General features: G+C 36.4%; 1 protein-coding gene across 8 annotated transcripts in view; it reads right to left on the bottom strand.

The window, feature by feature from the left end:
* lrrfip1b (leucine rich repeat (in FLII) interacting protein 1b) overlaps positions 1 to 20,501 on the bottom strand; it is a 45,978-nt gene that overhangs the window by 1,773 nt on the left and 23,704 nt on the right. Inside the window, exons 2-21 of one of the 8 annotated variants that reach the window (XM_057337907.1) lie at positions 16,570 to 16,656; positions 15,436 to 15,453; positions 15,109 to 15,156; positions 14,516 to 14,560; positions 13,869 to 13,919; positions 12,657 to 12,722; positions 11,743 to 11,787; positions 11,012 to 11,077; positions 10,415 to 10,492; positions 10,106 to 10,135; positions 7,024 to 7,149; positions 6,681 to 6,851; positions 5,104 to 5,196; positions 4,797 to 4,889; positions 4,270 to 4,362; positions 3,983 to 4,127; positions 951 to 1,000; positions 691 to 808; positions 320 to 399; positions 81 to 185 (exon numbers count right to left, since the gene is read on the bottom strand). In XM_057337907.1, coding sequence (XP_057193890.1) covers positions 81 to 185; positions 320 to 399; positions 691 to 808; positions 951 to 1,000; positions 3,983 to 4,127; positions 4,270 to 4,362; positions 4,797 to 4,889; positions 5,104 to 5,196; positions 6,681 to 6,851; positions 7,024 to 7,149; positions 10,106 to 10,135; positions 10,415 to 10,492; positions 11,012 to 11,077; positions 11,743 to 11,787; positions 12,657 to 12,722; positions 13,869 to 13,919; positions 14,516 to 14,560; positions 15,109 to 15,156; positions 15,436 to 15,453; positions 16,570 to 16,656 — 1,608 coding nt within the window. The remainder of the gene's footprint in view (positions 1 to 80; positions 186 to 319; positions 400 to 690; positions 809 to 950; positions 1,001 to 3,982; positions 4,128 to 4,269; positions 4,363 to 4,796; positions 4,890 to 5,103; positions 5,197 to 6,680; positions 6,852 to 7,023; positions 7,150 to 10,105; positions 10,136 to 10,414; positions 10,493 to 11,011; positions 11,078 to 11,742; positions 11,788 to 12,656; positions 12,723 to 13,868; positions 13,920 to 14,515; positions 14,561 to 15,108; positions 15,157 to 15,435; positions 15,454 to 16,569; positions 16,657 to 20,501) is intronic. The other 7 variants (XM_057337909.1, XM_057337910.1, XM_057337908.1 and 4 more) reach the window with 7 other exon arrangements.

Genomic DNA, 20,501 nt, shown 5'->3' with positions numbered 1-20,501 from the left:
TTAGAATGCATGTTACATCAAATGCTGTAAAACGTTTTGAAACATTGAATGCTATTGCATAATTGCATGTCAGATGTCACCTCTCTCTGCAGTTTGCGTTTCTCTACTTTAAGTTCATCTTCCACTTTCTCTGCAGCCTCAGCGGCCGTCTTATAGCGAGTCACCTGACCCTCTAGACGAAGAATCTGCCACATGACCAAGATTACAGGTTATAACATTTAAGCAAACTTAACTTAAAAGAAATGAAAGCAGGATATATCAATTGATGATGAAATTACATGATTCAGAGTTTGTTGTTTTATTTTTAACCATGACCTACATTTTGCTCAAGTGCTGTGACCTCCTGCTCAGAATTGACCAGCTTAAATTTTAGGTCACTGATCTGTCGATTTGCATCTCCTGTGGAAACAGAAATTTTTCACAAATGCAAATCAGCAAATTTTTACATATATTTAATTACATTTATGAGTTCAAACATTCATGCAGGAGGGATGTGGAAAAAAGCAAGTACTGTAGGTTTGGTTATGCAGGTTGTAGATACGTAACGGTAGTAACATACGTAAAGGTGGTTAAAATATGCCATATAAAATGCGCTTACAAGACAGCATATTTGCATATTAAACTCAAGCCTATATAAAGATTGATCATGGTATACAATTGACTTCTAGGTGTTTTAAAGGTGGGTCTTACTCTGCAAATCTAGTATATGAGGATCTAAACCGTTCTGTAGATCATCATCGTCTGTGCATCCCACATCCTCTGTCCCATTTTTCTGTTTCTGCTCTGCAAGGGCTTTAAACTTCTGTACCTGCATACATACACAGAGCTTGGTGAAACATGCTTATGAAGTCCTAAAATGACAAGAATGATAATATCTTCCTCTGACAGGGTTATCTCATCACTTTCCCACGGTATCAGTTACACACAAAGCATAAAATGACAGAACTTACCTGTTCGAGCAAACTCTCTCTTTCCTCCACCAGCTTCCTCAATCTGATCTCTGAAAGACATAAAGGAAACTTCCTTGAACATAAATACAATCAATAAAGGAGCAAAAACATTTTGCACACAATTAGACAATGTACAGGTGCATACACATGCAATGGGCAAAATAATGGTTCTGTTCATGCATCTACAAAATACTATCTCAGCTTGGGACAAAACAGCAGTTTTGATTTTGGTTTTACACTAACATATATATATTTTTAAGCAAAACAAAATACAACATATTTTGCAGTGCCGTAGTGTGAGCTGTAGCACTGTGATCTACGTCCCAGACATAAATGTGCTGTTGGCTCTTGGACCTTCACGTCTGAACTGGTTTATATCCTGATCCCACATTCCATCTCTCATCATTACTTTCCTGTCAACTCTTTTCTCACCTATGTACAATAAACGCAATATATATTGCTGTCAACAAAACAGTACTCCCCACCATCACGACACAATGTTCTTAATGTTACAGTTAATAAGAATGTATTAATTTTATAAATTATAAAATTTCAATGTTTGTAAAATTAATAATTTATTAACATTATTTTTTAATTAACAGATTATAGTGGTTATTTTATATAAGCTCTGCCGCTATATAACAATAAAGCACTATTGCTTTACTGAATTTGTACATTAAAGTAGGCTACATTTTGTTGTCTGTTGGGAATTATGAATGATGACAAACATTTTTGCCACATAGTAATAAGTAAATTGATCACATATACGGTATACTAGTTTTATTAAAATTCACTGTGTTTGTAAAAGGAAAGATAACATATTTTGTTTCCAATTTAGAATAGATTTTTATTGTCATTGTTTTGAACAAAGAAAGACTGTTTAGCAGCTCATAAGGTTGGGCATAATAGACAAAATTACAAGACAAGAAGAGAGTTTATAAAATAGACAAGAAGATATTTTGTTTTAATTGTACATTCTTTAATAATCCATCATATCAATGAACTCAGCAATGTATATCAATTAATTCATGTCCATCTTGACATGTCACAAAATTAATTTTCACAATTCTCTAAAAAAAGAAATAAATTCTGCATGTCCATGTCATATTTGCAATCAGGAGTGCTGGTCCTCAATGAAGAAAAACATATCAGCAAATCAAAACAAGTCTTTAAAAAAAATCATAAAACAACACAGTTAAAGATCTTCTTTAATTTCATCTTGGTCTGCCTGGTGTTTTCTGCACTCTGTCCTCTCACACCAGTCTCTTTTAGTTCCTCATACCAACCTATTTCACTTACTGCTAAAAGAGCAGCATCGAATGCAACAGCCTCCTGACAACTATCAAGAAAGAAAGCAATGCCCTTGAACTCCATTGGCACGCTACATGTGTCATCCTGTAGGCACACTTGCACTGACTCATTCTCCATCTCTTGCTGGTTCTGGGATTGTGTTTTATTGTTTTCTTTGACATTGCAAATATTTTTTCCAATAAAACCGGTAGGTTCACACATAAGATCCTGTGATGTTTTTGTTGCTTCAACGATTCCTATGGGTTCCCAAATCTCTGCCTGCCTTGTCACTGTACTGTACTGTACTGTAATTTCAGACATTATCTGACACTCAGGTTTTAACAGATTTAGTGAGGTTTCGAGGCTTGAGTCAATTCTTTATTGGTCAGTTTTACCATGTGTTGGCTTTAATTTCATTAAATTGTTTTTGTTAGGATTTAGAAGATTGCTCTGTGTCCGAATTGCTTTATTCTCAGATGAATAAGTCGTTGATTGTCCACTACATCCTGTGTGATGATCTTCTGTCTCCAAATTCCTGAAACAGTCATTTTCCCCAGTAGAGGGGTCAGACCTCAGATCATCTATGGTAAAGCGTTCTTCTAATGAATTGCCCTTATATCTTTTACCCTCTTGGGCAAACATCTGTTGAACCTTCTCAAGCACCTGGGTGGACCCACATAGATCTCTAGTTATCTTCATCCAGTGATCTTGTGTTTTAGGGATGTTGTGCTGTTCTGGAGTTCTGTCTGTAACATCATCGGAATTAAGATGAGAGGCCAGATAGAAAAACAAAGCTTTTGATTGGATTCAAATGACTGGAGAAAACGCAATTAAGATACCAAGGAAATAGAAAGAGACAGAGATTGATTGAATTGTCATGAGATTGGCTGAGTTCTTCTTGCTTGACTTCTTGATTGAATTAAGGGTTGATCATCAAAAATAATTTCAAAAGACATGCCATTTCATGCTGCCTTTGGCGCAGCATGAAATGAAAATTCAAATATTCAGATACAAAAAGTAGCAAGCAACATTTAATTAAAATCAATGGACATAAAAATTTGTGTTTAATTTAATAATCATTAAATATTCATAACGTTTTATATACAAACTATACTGTATACTATACTGTATGAAATATATTGCAAGGAAAAACAAAAAGCACATTATTTTACTATAATTAATTTTACATTTATTATAATTAAGAATAATTAAGAAAAGTTTGGCACATTGGAACTCTATTTGGTAAGCTGATTATAAGGAAGGGAGTGGTGTGTCTACATCAGTAACATATGGGCTATATACATGCGTGACTTCCACGTTTCACAGGAAGAACCCTAGGCAGTTTCCGGTTGGGGAGACTTAAAGCAGAGAGAAATGGAAAAATGAGAAAATAGTTACATTTAGCAGATGCTGTACATTGTGGCACACAGCAGTGGTATATAGAAGTGCTGTTCTACCGTATTTGAAATTATACTTTCATAAGTTAACATTTCGTTGTAACATTCAAATACGGTAGAACGCCACTTATATACCACTGCTGTGTGCCATAATATACAGCATCTGCTAAATTGAACTATTTTCTGATTTTTCCATTTCTCTCTGCTTTAAGTCTCCACAACCTGAAACTGCCTATGGTTCTTCCTGTGAAACGCGGAAGTCACGCATGCATAGAAATTCCTAAAAGAGCTAACATTACAGCACTTATGAAAGGAACTGTCAGTAAAATGATGTTCTTAACTTACCTAACATGCTTTCTCCACTCATGGTGAGCATGGGAGCGTCTTGAATCAATCGGGAGGTTGATTGTGCATCAGCATGCCCATCAACCGCCTCGAGTGCTACCTCCCCATTGGCTGTCACCTCACATCCCAGCACTATTCCATGTTTCTATGCGTAAATACAATCAGACATCAATTTCCTATATTTTCCTATTACGTTCTAATGATCTATTGCTCTCACAATAATTATGCAATGTTTTATACATTTTATATCCTGGCTGTAATTCCCAATATTCCTTCTACATGTCTACCTTTAGAGCATCTCTAAGCCGGTAAACCTCATCCCTGAGAGCTTCTCGTTCATCATGGAAAATGTCTGAATACTCCTTCTGCCTCTCTAAGGCCTTAATGCAACCATCCACAGAGGTGAACAAGCAGGAAGGGAAAGAACACAGGCGTAAAGGAAAGACTTAAGGTTAAGGTACAAGTTTCATCTGACACAAAGCGTTCAGATCCTTAACAAGTTAATAGGTTAATAAGTTAAACAAGCGAATGAAGAATGTGCAGAATTCTAAAAGGGACAATCCATAAAAAAATGCTATTAAAGCTACACTCAATAATTTTGTTCAGTATCTTATACTGATACCTAGTGATGTGGATAAAGTAAAACAACTTTTTATCTCATGCGAGTGTATATCATTTTTAAGATATCTTCGAATGTGAAATTTCTTTCCTTTTAAACTGGTGGGAAAAAATATTAAGTGCACATTTAAGTCTTAAAAGACAGATTTTTTCATGTGACATAACTGAAATAAATGGCCATGGAAAGTAATTGTACCCTGATCCTTTTATCTTTCCACTCCAATGTTTCTTGCAGCTCAGAGATCTCTTTAATGTAATCTTCCTGCTTCCCATGTGACTCTTGGGCTTTCTGAGGCCCGGCCATGAGGGCAAGCAGTGGAAAACACATAGATGAGAAGAAGTATTAGAAGCAGAAAATGTGAAAAGGAGAAAAGCAGGAATGTGACAGAATCTATCTGTGCCAAGTAGACAAAGGAAGGGGAACTTTGACTGCCAGAAAGCACAATTTAGAGCTTTGTTCTTCACAACATGTTACCCACTATATCCAAGTGCACAATGCTCACCATCAACAACTCTTCACTCTGCCTCAGTGTTTCCTTCACCTCATCGAATTGGCCTTTCAGGACACTGTGAACATGATGTTCTCGCTCATGTGCCTGACAGAGAATATAAAAACAACCATCATTACTGACAGGATTCTGAGAAGAGAGACATAATCCACATTTAGCAATTGTAACTGTCAATGTCAGATGCAGAGAAATTAATCCATGCATTCATGACATCAAGACTAGAATACTGTAATGCACTGTTAGGTGGTTGCCCTGCAGGCTTATTACAAAAACTCCAACTGGTCAAAAACACGGCAGCTCGAGTTCTTACAAGTACAAAAAAGGTATGAACATATTAGCCCGGTTCTGTCAACCTTGCACTGGTATAAAGCATCGTGTTAACTTTAAAATCTTGCTTATTACCTATAAAGCCCTGCATGGTTTAGCTCCTCAGTACTTGAGTGAACTCCTCTTGTATTACAGTCCTTCACGTGCATTACGATCTCAGGCGTCCTGTCAGTAGGTAATACCTAGAATTTCAAAATCAAGTGCAGGTGGTAGATCCTTTTCCTATCTAGCGCCTAGACTTTGGAATAGTCTTCCCTGCACTGTCCGGGAGGCAGACACACTCAGTTTAAATCTAGACTAAAGACGCATCTTTTTAATCTTGCATACACTACACTTCCATATATAAATCCTCTGAGGGTTTAGGCTGCATTAGTTAGATCAACCGGAACCAAAAACACAACTGATGCACTTGTTGCATCAAAGAGTGCAGAACAGTACTCTACTCTCTCAGCCAGTCTTGTCTCATTGTTCCAGGGTTACCACAGCGAGCAGGATGCAGTTCATACCAAGACCTGATGGTAGAGCAGAGAATGGAAAGCGCCGACCTGACAAGAGCTGAGATGAAAGAGCTGAATAAAGAAGGATGAGGTCACTTGACACGTCTTCACCACATATTTTAAATGCTATTAGATTATTAATGATAATCTTAAAACTTTAATTTTCCTTATTAGTAAGTTTATTTATTTTTATTTAGCCTTGTTGGGCAAGCACTGTCGAGCTTGTGCAGAGGCAGCAGCTTTTGCCAGAGGGGAACTGGAATCCCCTGGTTGGGCCTGGGTTCTCCTGAGGTTTTTTCTCGATTAGAGTTTTGGGTTCCTCGCCACCGTTTGCATACTGTTTTTTTGCACTATTTGCCTGGCACTATTTCCTGGCCGGGGGGGCTGGTTTAGAATTAGAATTTTAAAGTTTTACTTAATTAATATTGCATATAGGAATTTATAGTCTGTTATATTTGACCTGTGCTTCTCTCTCCTTTATCTTAAATGTGTGCTCTCACTGTGTGTGCGGATGTGTGTGTGCGCGTGCGTGCGTGTGTGTGTGTGCATGCATGCGTGTCTGTGTGTGTGCGTGCGTGCGTGCATGCGTGTCTGTGTGTGTGCGTACTTGTCTGTGTACGTGTGTGTGTAGTCAATATGTCTCATGTACAGCTGCTTTGTAACAATTAAAACTGTAAAAAGCGCTATATAAATAAAGTTGAGTTGAGTAATCGGCAAATGTCCAGAATTAGAGGAAGTGTGTCTCACCCTGGTTTTCTCCTCACACTCTCTGCGTGTCTCACACAGTATTTCCTCCATCTCCATAAGAGTTTCTCTCAGGGTGTCCACTTGATATATGAGGTTGGTCTTCTCATTGTCCAGCTGAGCATTGGACACCATGGACTTACGGTACTTCTCCTCCACCTCCACTAGGGAGTCCTGAGAGAAGACAAATTCCAAAGATGATCTCTACAGTCTTTCGTGTTTATTTTTGTACAGCTGGGTCAAGATACCCCTCATCATCTAAGGTGCCGTCTTGTGATTATTTTTAGTTTTGTGCCATAACAAAAACATTCTTGAATATGTTAACTGATCGAAACCTCAATTTTACCTTCATTTCTCGTATGGAGGCCTCAGTGTCAGCTGAAATTGAGGTATCACAACTCCCTCTTCGTGATGACCCTCCACCGAGGGATGCAAGAGTCGCAGCTGAGAGGGTGGAGGCTGTCCTGGAGCCCTGAGGATTTTGTTTACACATTTACTTAGTGGTAGATCACTTTGTTATTGTATTAAACAATATATAGTCCCTTTGTGTTTGTCAGCATAACTGCATCTATTGTTAAAGGAATAGTTCACCTTCAAAATGAAAATTGTCATCATTAAGCCTACTCTCCTTGTTGTCATTTTAAACCTGTGTGATTCAAAATGTTGGTAACCAAAAACAGTTGGCCCCATTGACTTCTATCGTATGGACACAAAACAGTTTTCTGTTACCAACATCGTCTTTTGTGTTCTGCAGAAGAAAGAAAGTCAAACAGATTTGAAATGACAAGAGGGCATGTAAATAATGACAGAATTTTTATTTTGAAGGTGAACTATCCTAGCCTGACTACGTCATACTTCGTACTTCCGCTCAATTTCAGTTCGCTTCTGTACTCAGTCTGATATAGCAAACCAAATCCCAGATTACCAGCCGTCCAACCAACGAACAGAGGGCGGGCTAAGAGCCGTGACGTAGATGCTTAGCGCCGAATTTAAGATTGTAGTTTAGGTTAGGGAAATCTAAAACGACAGCGGACATGGAGACACTGGATGCTTTTCGCTCTGTTGTGGAGAATATTCCCGGCATTTGCCAACTGAAGCCCGAACAAGAAGAGTGTTTGGTTCACATTTTGAATGGAGGTGATTTCCTCGGCTTTTTTAAGGCCCTCAGAGTTTTAGAGGGTGAATCTCGGTCTCTTTAATCTGTCGAGCTCGAACTGGCACCCTTTTGCAGGTCAGTGTCTCCTTTCTTTTCCAGTCCTTGAATATTGACATGTCATGCTGTAATCTTGCAATTAAATTGCAGCATTTCCGACAGACTCGAAATGAACGAAGAGCTGTGTTTAACAGAACTAATCCTAATTTTGACAGTTGGCTGCAAATATTTTCTTGTTTGTCTCTACTGTCAAATATTAGTTTAGATGCACTAATTGTACTGTGGATGATTTACTTCACATAATCTGCAAAAATCGTTCACAGCCATCTTCACGCCGGTATTTCGCTCGATGGTTTCATTTTCGCCGCATACCTGTGTTCGAGGCGGCTGAGCCGGCGCATAACATCAGAGATGGGAAGTAACGAAGTACAAATACTTCGTTACTGTACTTAAGTAGATTTTTCTGGTATCAGTACTTTACTCCACTATTTATTTTTCTGACGACTTTTTACTTTCACTTCTTACATTTTTACGCAAATACCTGTACTTTCTACTTCTTACATTTTCAAACCAGGCTCGTTACTTTAGTTTTAATCTGTATTTGATGCACAATCAATATTATTGCTTGTCATTGCGTGACTTTTTCAACCTAATGATAGGTCTGACTAAAAGCTGAAGCGCTGTGTGAGGTGGCCACTAGCCAATCAAATGTAAGAAGGCGGAAGTTACTGTTTACAGAGCAAAGCGGTGACCAATCAAATCAAAGAAGACGCAGTAACTGTTCTCAGATCTCGAGCATGATATTCTGCATCATGTGGTGACTCGTGAATGGTAGGGTTTTTTAGCGCGAAAGGACCAGATTTTAAATATGTAATTTAGCTATTTAGCTATTCGCATGTTCTACAAACATATACTTCACGAAAGATGTACTGTAGTTCTGTCAGAAGTTAAGGCAGCTCGTTAAGGTAAGCGCATTATTGTTGCTGTTGTTCATTAGTATGTATGAATTGTATGTTTTTTGCTATCGTGGTGTGTGCGTTAAGTTCATGAACGAGTGAAAAATACCTGCTCATTGCGATGTGTTTTCGATGCGAACTAATTATAGTGGGCACTTTTGCACAAAAATGCGCTAATTTCCTGATTGCCATTTGAAGTGGTTTCTGGACATATCCTATTAGTCTTGTTTTCTGATTTTCTTAATGCATTTGCCTTGTTTGATCTGTTTGATCTATTTTCCTGATTTTTATTATATTTTTTCATCTTGTCATGATTAAAATTATAAGGAAATAAAAAACGATCCTTATCAACGTTGATTGACATTGCAATAAAATACTATCACATTATTTTGGAAGTTAAAATTTTGGGCTGGTTTTTGTTGGAGTGAGTAGGTTTTAGTGAGCCTTTGGGCTGGAAATCGTCCACCTAATCTAGCAACACTGACATCAGTTTTAATGCTGAACGAGTGTAACGTACAATGTAAGAGGCTAAACATTTAATATTTTAAAGCGAGGCATAATTTCAAGAAATGTGTTTAACCAATCGAGAAAAACAGTACCACAATCACAGTACCAAACAGTCATTTCCTGGCTATTACGCATCGCAGACAATAGGCTACTAGTCTAAGAAGCTGCCACGGACCAAGGCGGAAGGCAACACGAAGAATAGCTAAAATTATAGTTGAGAACTTGAGACAAAGGGAATTCTGTCACAATTATTATCAATACGCTTGTCATTTACACTCTTATCTTACATCATAATTGTATTATAAATTTGTGTTTTTTTCCACTACCTAGGTAGTGGCAAATAGATTTATTCCATCAGTCTTTTTTATGCTTGTGTTCTACATAATGGTAGTTCAGTTGTGAGGTACGAGCGTGACTCTAAAACAGGTAGTCGTATTGGCTACTTTTTACTTAAGTACATTTTAGAGCCCATACTTTATACTTTTACTTGAGTAAACAAGTTTAGTCAGTACTTCAACTTTTACTTGAGTACTTTTAAACATGAGTATCTGTACTTCTACTTAAGTAAAGGATGTGTGTACTTTTGCCATCTCTGCATAACATACATCATAACCAAATGTTATGTGATTGGCTTATGGGTACACCAATGATTTTAAACTTCAGACAAACGCCCCCCCACGAGAAAGTAAACACTTGTCAATTATGCCATTCCCAGACTCTGTCTACACAGCAAAGCGAAGTAGCAGAGTTTGGTATTACTAGGCTAGAACTATCCCTTGACCATCACAAAAACAATGTATGACCCTACTGACCTTTTCTAGGAAGTCTGATCTTTCCTCCACCTAGGTGAAACAAATTGCATTATTGTAGTTAATTGACATATTTTATGCTGAGTCTATTCTGTTATCCATGAGGGCATCTATTCAGGGCCATAAAGAATTATTTTCCATCCACTAGAGGGAGCCGTAAACAAAAAATATTCATGCAGGATTCATGAAACAGCTAATGCAGAGAAAGAGAACATGTCTGTATTTTGTCATGGACTACTATATGTTACACACATAGTAGATTTGACTTTGAACTTGCAGCAGGTTGAGGTAGGGATGAAAAGCAAAGCTCACCACAGGACTGGCACGAGCTGAACTGGCCCTAGATGAGGCCCTTGAACTGGAGCCCAGGAAGCCGTTGTAGTCTGAGGGCTGACCAGGAAAGCAGGCACATAAAAATAAACAGAATAATATGGACAGAAAACAGATGTTTGCGAAAATTGTGTTACCTCTCAGAATCAGAGGGAAAATATTTGAATTAGCAGATTCAAGAGAGTTTGAAAAATAAAGCAGTAACATGCTCACATTCTAAGTCACACTGACACACACACAACCTGAGTGGGTTTCCATGCAAAGGATGGCCAAATCTCTCTGACATGTAAACAACCACAATTCTATCACAAACAACAGACGTTAAGCATAAAATGCATGCTTTATTAAATTAGAGATAAACCACTCTTATTAGAGCCTTGTAGGCAACTGAACACAACAGTGGTGCAGGCTCAGTAGTGAAAATTCCCCAAACATTCGTCAGAAAACCTCATGACAAACAAAGACACAATGCCTGTGATCTGAAACCAAAACCATGCAACAGGCATCACAAGCCCAGGCCGGCACCATGCGACAGACCATGTCCCTGTCAGAGGGAGAGATGTAAAGATGGGGCCTTACAACTCTTGTGCTGGAGCCACTGAAACGCCTAGAACCAGAAAATGAACTTTCTTCATGCAATGAGCCCTGCAGACAGAACAGAGCCGTTCACTACACACCTTACCAGACCATGTTCACCTTATACACACTTTCACACATGGGAACCGTTAAATTGTAGTAAAATTTTCAGATGACCACATCTGCTACTTACACATGCAATGACTTTCTATGCCGAGCCGAACCGCTACTACTAAACAGCACCAAAATGCTGTTATAACTCTACAAAGTAATTCGTCAAAAATAATCTAAAATCATTAAACAAACAGCATCAATATGAAACTTTTCCTACAATGTCCTGCAAATTGCTGACCATTCAATTTACAAAAAATGCTGTATGTGGGAAAGTGCCGTATATCTTTGACTCAACCAGTTTGACCAATGGCCCTCTAATTAAGCTTTTATGAATCTAAAATAGCACACCACTGTGAAACGTAAGATACTGTATCATGCAGATAAAATAGTGTAACACATTATGGAGAGGAAATTAAGATAAGACAGCACATTAGTTTTTTTTTTTAATGCACAGATTTTAAGTATGAGGCTAGAAGCCAATGCTAATAATTCTACTTTTTGATAAAACATGTAACCAAAGATATTGAGTGTATTTGGTTACAAAACTGCATGCATCTGCCCAGATGGACAACCTGCATTTCAGGCTGCAATATGATACATTATAAGTGCTAGAAACAAACCCTGTGACTTCTTGAGCGGGGGTTTTCACTAAAAAACGCAGAGGGCTACAAACACACAAACACAAAGAGAGATGAAGAAATATGCATATACTTATACAACTTATGTTTAGAAAAAACACATATTCTTCAGAGAAATCATCTCTCAGCTCTTACAAGTTAATAAACGTTATGACATCAGATGAGGGACTGCCATCTATTAAGGACCACCATCTGCGATCTATTAAGGACGCAACTCCTTCTCATTTATAGCCATTAAATGAGTTTGAAACCTTGAACCAAATCCACCAGATGAAGAAGGTGATGAATTAGAACAATAAAATGTCTTAAAATGTATGTAGTAGTGGCAAAATGAATGACCTCTGTTTTCTGATTGGTGGATCTTGCTTAGGGTTTGTGTGTAGAACTGTAGATCTTTGTAATAACATTTACTTCAACAAGCAAGTTGGAAACACTGACTTAAACATGCTCATATTAAAAGTAAATTACTCTATGGAGATTTTGAAAGGGATTTTTATATTTAAAATCCTATTGTTTAGACTTAAAGCGACAGTTCACTGAAAAATTAAATTCTGTAATCGTTTATTCGCCCTCATGTCTTTCAAAACCTGTACAGTATATGACTCTGTCTTCTGTGTATATAATATAATATCAAAAGATATGTTTTGTGTCCAAGACAATGGGGACCAGTGTTGTTTGGATACCAACGTTCTTTAAAATATATTCTTTTGTGTTCAGCAGAAGAAAGAAGGTCATGCAGGTTAGGAATGACAATAGGATGAGTAAATGCTGAAAGACTAAATTTTCGGGAAAACTATCACTTAAAGTTTGCTGTAAGATGCCTAAATAAATAGGTAAATAAATAATTAAATTAAATAATTGAAGAGGAAATGTGAGGGATTTGGAAAGGGACAGACCCGTCCATTTTGTAGTCTGGCTGATGGCAGACTGCTGGTGCTACTGCAGAGATCTGTGTGGTTGCCCTATGGTAAGCAAAAGAGGACAAAAGGACAACATAAGAATGAGAAAAAAAACATGATAGCTGAGCAAATAACTGAGGTGACAGAGACAAGAATGACTTAGCAAGACTGAATGAATGAATGGGGGAATAAGCAGTGACAGCTGGAGCTCTGTGTGCAGATGGCAGCACTTAATCATTATTAATCATTATTAACAACACTCAACAGGAATTTTAGTAATCTGATATTAATCAGTAATCAATTCAGTAACAACTATTTTAACCAAAACTGTGATTTAAATTGCTTTGAGCAAAAAGTACATATATCGACACCATCAACACAAAAAGTAATTGAACAATTGACCACAATTATGTTTAAAAAGAGCCTATACAAAGTCTATAGACAAACTATAGACTTGTAACATCCTCTATCATAAGTGTTTGGTTATTAAAATAATAATAATAATCAGTGTTGGGTGTAACTAGTTACTAAGTAATTAGTTACTGTAATTTAATTACTTTTCCCTTGAAAAAGTAAAGTAAGGGATTACTCTTATTTTTTCTGTAATTTAATTAGTTACTTTTGATGTAATTAAACTAAATACTTTGTGTAATATATGTGTGTGCAATAGTGGAATTGACATCAAAATTCAAAGTCTAACTTTAAAATCTGTGCTTTAATGTATAATTCACACATTTGTAATACTTTGGTCAGTTAATAAGAGTACTTTATGTAGTTTAATATTATTTATTTGAATGAATTAAAAGAGCCCTTTCATGTCTATCCTTGAATCACTAAACTAATCAAGGTTGATGTAGGATATAGAAAGTAATTAGTAATAAGTAACTAAATACTTTTTGGAGAGAGTAATTTGTACAATAATCTAATTACACTATTGAATATGTAATTAGTAACTAGTAATTGATTACTTTTTGAGAGTAACTTACCCAACACTGATAATAATAATGTCAAACATGGTTCATGAAATGCATGACAGAGTAAAAAACTGCATTCAAAATCTTTCCCTACTCAAGACTAGAGAAGGATGCATGATTTGAATTAATCGTATTAATCATTAAACGTATTAAGCAAAAGTGGATGTTTTCATTTTATTTGTAAGGTATGGAAATAGAGTCAACGCCAAAGAGGAGGGATTGTAGACGTACTAACCCTCAAACTGCCCCGACTTCCAAGAGACATCCTTTCTTCATCATCTGATATCTAAGACAGGAAGACACAAACAGGGAGTTTAGACTTTTTGTCTTGCCATGTTCCACTAAATAGTGCAACGTGCTACATTCTGTCAATTGATTCACTTTATTTCTGTAATGTTGCGCCAGTTAGCCACGCCCATACTAAAATGTCATAGCCAGCTCTTCATGTACAGTATATTTAACATCAAACTTGGAAAAGTAGAGTAGTCATGTCAAGTCTGGAAAAAATATGTTTTTTTAGTACAGTCTGTATACCCATCCCCCATTGACTCCCATAGTATTTATTTTCCCTACAATGGCAGTAAATATGGGATGAGATCTGTTTGGTGACAGACATTCTTCCCAATATCTTCCTTTGTGTTCAGCAGAACAACAAAATTTATACAGGTTTGGAACAATCTGAGGGTGAGTACATGATTTTCATTTTTGGGTGAACACTTTAATATAGAATGTGTGCCATTTTACAGCTTTAAACAGAGCTCATCAAATCAGAATTCAAGTATTCTTAAACTAAAGGAAGGCAATCTGATTAAAGCTCGATATTTATTTTATAAAAAAGACGAATGAAACAGAAGCATGAAAAGCAGAAGGGTAGATACAGACCGAGGTGTGTCTCCGTGTGTGGCGAGAATACCGCTCACTGTCTTCCTGCAGATCAGAGCAGGACAAGAGGAAAGAAAGCAGGTTTGAAGTGAAAGGGCCACATGATCATCAAACACCGAAACAAGCTATAGAAGAAAAACTGTACAAAGCATGCAGTGAGATTCAGCTGTATATCACATCACGTTTTATTATGAGGTTTAGTCTGAGACAGGGTGTCTGGCGTGGTGGGGAGGGGGTGAGTGCTTAAAGATGTGGGTCATGCATGCTACTGCCCTATAATCCTACTTTATGTTATGACCATCTCTGCTAAGCTTAAACATGTCAGATGGGCCTCCTGAAAGCCCCCCAACCCCTCTCCACCTCTGTGCCAGTAAAACCTGTAAAATGAAGATCAGACACAGTCTGCCTAAGAAACACATGCAACATGCAACAAATTCACATTTCGTTCTCTGAATGATACTGGAAACACACAAGCACTGTTACCGAACAGGGATTTCATTTACTGCCTGTCGTGACTGTGCACTTTCTCTAAAGCAAATTCTAGCTTTGGCGGTCTACTGCATGCTGCAGTGTGATTTAATGACAGGTCATACCATCCACTGTTCAATATGGCCCCATTTGCTGTCCAGCCCATAGTATTTCTGGTGCAGAAAGGAGGAGAGCAAGATGATCAGATGAGGAGGGAATATGAAATTATAGTGGGAAAATAAAGGGAGGTTTAAAGGAAACGTGAAGTCAAAGAACCTGGTTTAAACACAGGATTGCTTCTGTTTTTTTATTCCTCAAGCTTTTAACATATTTTTGTAAGCTGGTGCTCATAAAATGTTCTTAATGCAAAAATCTACCACTAGCTGTTCTGAAGATTGAATATGGGGGGGGGTAAAAACAAATATAAGGGATGTATATCTTATATATCTTACCTTTTGTGCCTGATATATCTAATAAACCACAAAGAATACCAGGATGAAAGAGTGAGTGAGTAAGAGAAAGAGAAAGAGAGATGGTTTTACCAGAAAAAAATCAAGACATTCAAGGTGAAAAAGAAATAAGAGCACAGGTGTCATTTGTGAATATGATCTGGTAAAAAGTAAACACAGTCTAAAAGTATATTAAAAGTCTAAATATACTTTCATATTTAGGCCATAACTTCACAACATTGAAACATTTTACCAGAGATGTCTTGACAGTGGTATTGTGTTAAATCTGGACGTTTTTATATTGACTGACCACATAACACCTGACACATGATTTCCCAGGTGTTACTGTAGGCCTACATTAGATGCACTTCAAGACTTGTTTTAGGGGTTTAAGGTGCACTGTAATTTTGAGATGGCTTGTGGGGTTGTGACAGAATTTACACAACTCTCAACTGTAGGTACACTGCAAAAAATGACTTTCTTACTTAGTCTTTTTTTCTTGTTTTCCAGTAAAATGTCTAAAAATTCTTGAATCAATATGCATTTTCTTGATGAGCAAACTGACCTAAGTTTTGTTTTTAGTCAAAAAATAAGAAGTTTCAGTGAATTTGTGCTTAAAACAAGCAAAAAAAATCTGCCAATGGGGACTAAAAAAAAAAATCTTGAATTAAGGTTGACCTTTTTCTTAGTCCCCATTGGCCGATTTTTTGCTTGTTTTAAGCACAAATTCACTGAAATTTCATATTTTTTAACTAAAAACCAGACTTATTTTTCATCAAGAAAACGGATCTTGATTCAAGAATTTTTTGACATTTTTACTGGAAAATAAGAAAAAATGACTAAGTAAGAAAGTCATTTTTTTACAGTGTAGGCCTACTACAATCCACTAATGAACAATATCCCATTACTGTAAAAGAAAACTTTTTGCAAAGTGTAGAAAAATCATATTCAATGATGTACCCATCAAGTTAAAAGTACTATAACACTTTCATTGCATCGAGGAACACATCATAATCATACTCTCAAAAAGGTTTTCAAACATATTAGTAAATATGTATTACAACATTTGTTTTATAATTATTAATACAGATGCTTATAACCTAAAATAAACTGAAGCAGTTCAGATGATGTCCTGACCTCTTTCTGTTGCCTCTCCAGTTCCTTCATTCGGATTTCTCGAGCTTCTGCACGGGCTGCCCGTTTAGCTGCCAGTCTGGCCTCTGCCTGACAGAGAAAGACAGAGAGGGGAAGACTGGGTGCCAGCTAGAACCTTTGCAGTGTAGCTTTCAGAGATTAATTTAAGGAATTTCCACATGACTAGATATCAGCACATCAAAAAGGTCTATTTACAAGAATTCAATGATTAATCCAGCATAGTTTTAATCTCATCAACCGTTTAGGCAACACAATTTTGGAAATGCCATTGATTCATTTGGCAGACGCTTTTATCCAAAGCGACTTACATTGCATTGTATTAAACATTTGTTTCTGACATTTGTTTGCATTGTATAATACAATGCAATGTAAGTCGCTTTGAATAAAAGGTCTGCCAAATGCTAAATATAAATATATTATTACACAACAGATTTGACCTACAATACTAAAGAAAAACAGCAGAGGGCAGTATTTTCAATGTGTAAATCAAATAATAGTGACTGGATTACACTCATTTGAGCACTTTACACTTAAATGTTTCAAACAAAACAGAAGCCAAAACAATAAAAGGGCTACACCCGAACCTATTTACAGTGAATTAATACATTGCCTAAGCAAACCAGACAGATGTTGTAATTATTACCCATAAACCAAATCGTTTATTAAAATAAAATAAAAATGAAACCATTCATCAGCCATCCTACACAGTAAAAATAAAAGGTGCCTCAAATATCCTGTTGTGTACTCAAAGAACCTTAAACTGTATTTTAAGTGCTCCAAAGCTCTTTTTCTCAATAAAAGGGTTATGGTGGAACCATCTATAGTCTTTGTGGTTCTTCCAGGAACCTAGAAGATTCTTGAATAACCCCACACAGTAAAAAGAAAAAGTGCCTCAAATATCCTGTTGTGTACTCAAAGAACCTTAAACTGTATTTTAAGTGCTCCAAAGCTCTTTTTCTCAATAAAAGGGTTATGGTGGAACCATCTATAATCTATGTAGTTCTACCAGGAACCTAGAAGATTCTTGAATAACCCCAAATTCAGTTGTGAAGTTCTGGAGTCACCTTTTCACTACACTGGGACCTCAAAGTGCTTTGCGGGTTATTGAAGGAACTCAAAGTCTAAAAAATGGTTCTTGTAAGATCTGTAAACTTGTAAGTGGTTCCTGGAGAATCTCTCTTGTACATGACAGTATCTAGAGGAACCCAAAAAAATTCTGATCTGATCAATTAGTGTCTGATCATTTTGATGTTTTATGAGAATAAGAATAGTCCAAAGTTTGGTTTTTGGCCCCTGCTAAGTGAACACACATTTTAAAATCATGCACATGATTAGAAAAGGCTAAATGTTTATTTTGAAAAATTTCAGCAAGCTTTTTGATTATTTTATATTTCTTATTTGTATTATATGATTAATTATATTAATATATTATAAATAAACATTTTTATTCTATAAGTGGATCCTGAAGTCACTGAAATCTTTTGAAAATGTAAACGTTGTTGTGCTTTACAAACAAACTGCAGCTGCTCTGTGTTTATTGTGCAGTCTCGCCCTCCACAGCACTGTGGCGCTGTTGGGCCAATGTCGCAGCGTCAAGGCATGTGTCATGTGGCGCTTTCGTTAGTATGTGTGTTTAACTTTTTCCAGCTCTGCGCAGACCGATCACCTTATGACAAAACGCATACGGACTTAGAATAACATCTCTAAAGCATACAGAGCAGTCAGGTCACAAATAGCTCTCACTGTGCTTTGATGTAGCCGATCCGTCTGATCAGTGGCACGAGTGTTCACAGGTGTAGCCCGCTCCCGCGACAGGCGGGAATTCAAAATAACGGATCGCAACAACCTCTCGACTGTCCCATTGGATGCAAGTAAAGTCCAAATATATAAATAACTTAAATATACTAACTATATACTAGTATATAAATGTATACTCTGACACGTCTAATTGTATGGCCGCTTTTGGCTGTTTAAACCATTTATTTACACAGTGTAGGCAGCGCATGTTTTAGCCGAGATGCTAACGAATATAAGCTTGTGGGGCTAACGTTAAATGCGTAACGTTAATGTTAAATGACAAACAACTTTTAGCTATTATGTTCACTTTTATTGAATGTATAGCTCTTTTTTTAACTTATTGATGATTGTGTTGAATGGTTTTCCCACCCATGTTACATAAATTGTCTGTAATTAAATATTTTTATCATTCAGTTCTGTTTTTATCCTTTTAACTCAGAATTTTCAGTATTTTCCAGTTGAGCAGCAAAAAAATGTAAGTATTATATTTATTACGATATATTCATTATTATGTTATTTGTTATATTTGCACATGTAAAAATACTCATTGACAATGGAAAATCTGAATAAAGTGGATTATTACAGTTATTGCTATAAATAGCCTATTGTACTCCTTAACCATAGACCAAAACAGTGACTTCCAGGCATTGTAATATTTTGTTTATTGTTACATTTGTAAACCAATTTGTGATGTGCTAAATGATTAAATGTAATGTTTTATGAGACGTTATCTAAATCTCTCTTTTTGGTCTCCATGTCTTATTCGCAGGGACACCCAAGGCCAACAGACCCAGCCCACCCTGATGCTCACCCTTGCAACAGGCGCAGCTCCTGTTCTCTTTTTGCCATAAATACTTTAGCAATGCAAAATTGTGAAATGTACTATAGAAATAATTTTTACTTTTTTCGCAAGGATTTGCTTTTTGGCAAATTACAACTTTACCATGGGTGTAGGCCTTGCTATGAGAGACTACTTTTTTACAATTGTACATTTGTACAAAGTACCTGAAATATTTCTGTATTTATATTTAAAGTTAAGGCAAATTATTTGGTTAGTTTTGTTAAGATAAAGACTTTTCATTTATAACAATATCACCAACACAATATTAATTATACGTGTGATTTCATGAATTTAGGATGGTAATGTTCAATATTGACCATTCTGTAAATATTTATTCAATGTAAATTGTTGTTGTTTATCAATAAACTGTTGTATTTGATTTAGTATTTCTGCTTATTAAAATATTGTGAATAGCAAATATAAACTGTGAAATGGTGCCTTGAAGCACCCAAGATGGTTCCAGACCATTTTAATAAAAGGGATCCCCAAGAAGCCTTGAGGGTTCCTCAGAGAACCGCCCTTCATTCATTAAGCGGTGCCTTGAGTTTCCCCTGAGGGTTCCGCCGGCGTGGCAATGTGAAGAACCCCAAATGGTTCCTCAAAGTACCTTTAATTTTTACAGTGTAGGAACATCTTTGTCATGGGTTTTTTTGGTTTTTAGAACGACATTTTGTATTTCTGAGTACAATGATGTCTGTTGTTTTACAGTTTTTTTGCTCACTATACAGTCATATTACAATTGTGAAATTTGAAGTGCCTGCATTCTTAAAAATGTATTTTGCTAAAGATATATAAAAACTACATGGATGTCTGATTCATCAGTCAGCATTACATCTAGAGCAGGGGTATTCAATTAAAGTTCCAAGAGGTCCAGTCTTTATACTTTCTTCCAAACGGAGGTCCGGACAATATGATTTTTTTTAAATAACAAAAAATAAATATTTAATCAATTTAGCACACTTGGATATATATATAAAAGTTATGATCTTTTGTCAGGCCATTTATTTTATATTTTGATATCCACAGTAGCCTATGTATGTAGGCTCTGTGGCTTTAGGGGAATGCCCTCTTAATAGAAGTCTGATCATTAATATTTGTAAATAAAAAAGCTACAAACAACAAATTTAATGTAATAATTAAATTGCTCTCATCATAAACAGAAAACATTACTTACTAAATTAGCCTTTCCATGCCTTTTATACCAGAACTACGTCTATTCCCAATTAGAACAAAATGTGATCCTGTTAGTGAAAACCCAGCGAGTCTTTTTACTGTT

Source organism: Triplophysa rosa, linkage group LG7 (genome assembly GCF_024868665.1).
Source record: "Triplophysa rosa linkage group LG7, Trosa_1v2, whole genome shotgun sequence".
Taxonomy (NCBI): Eukaryota; Metazoa; Chordata; class Actinopteri; order Cypriniformes; family Nemacheilidae; genus Triplophysa; species Triplophysa rosa.
This window is presented reverse-complemented; position numbering and strand designations above follow the sequence as displayed.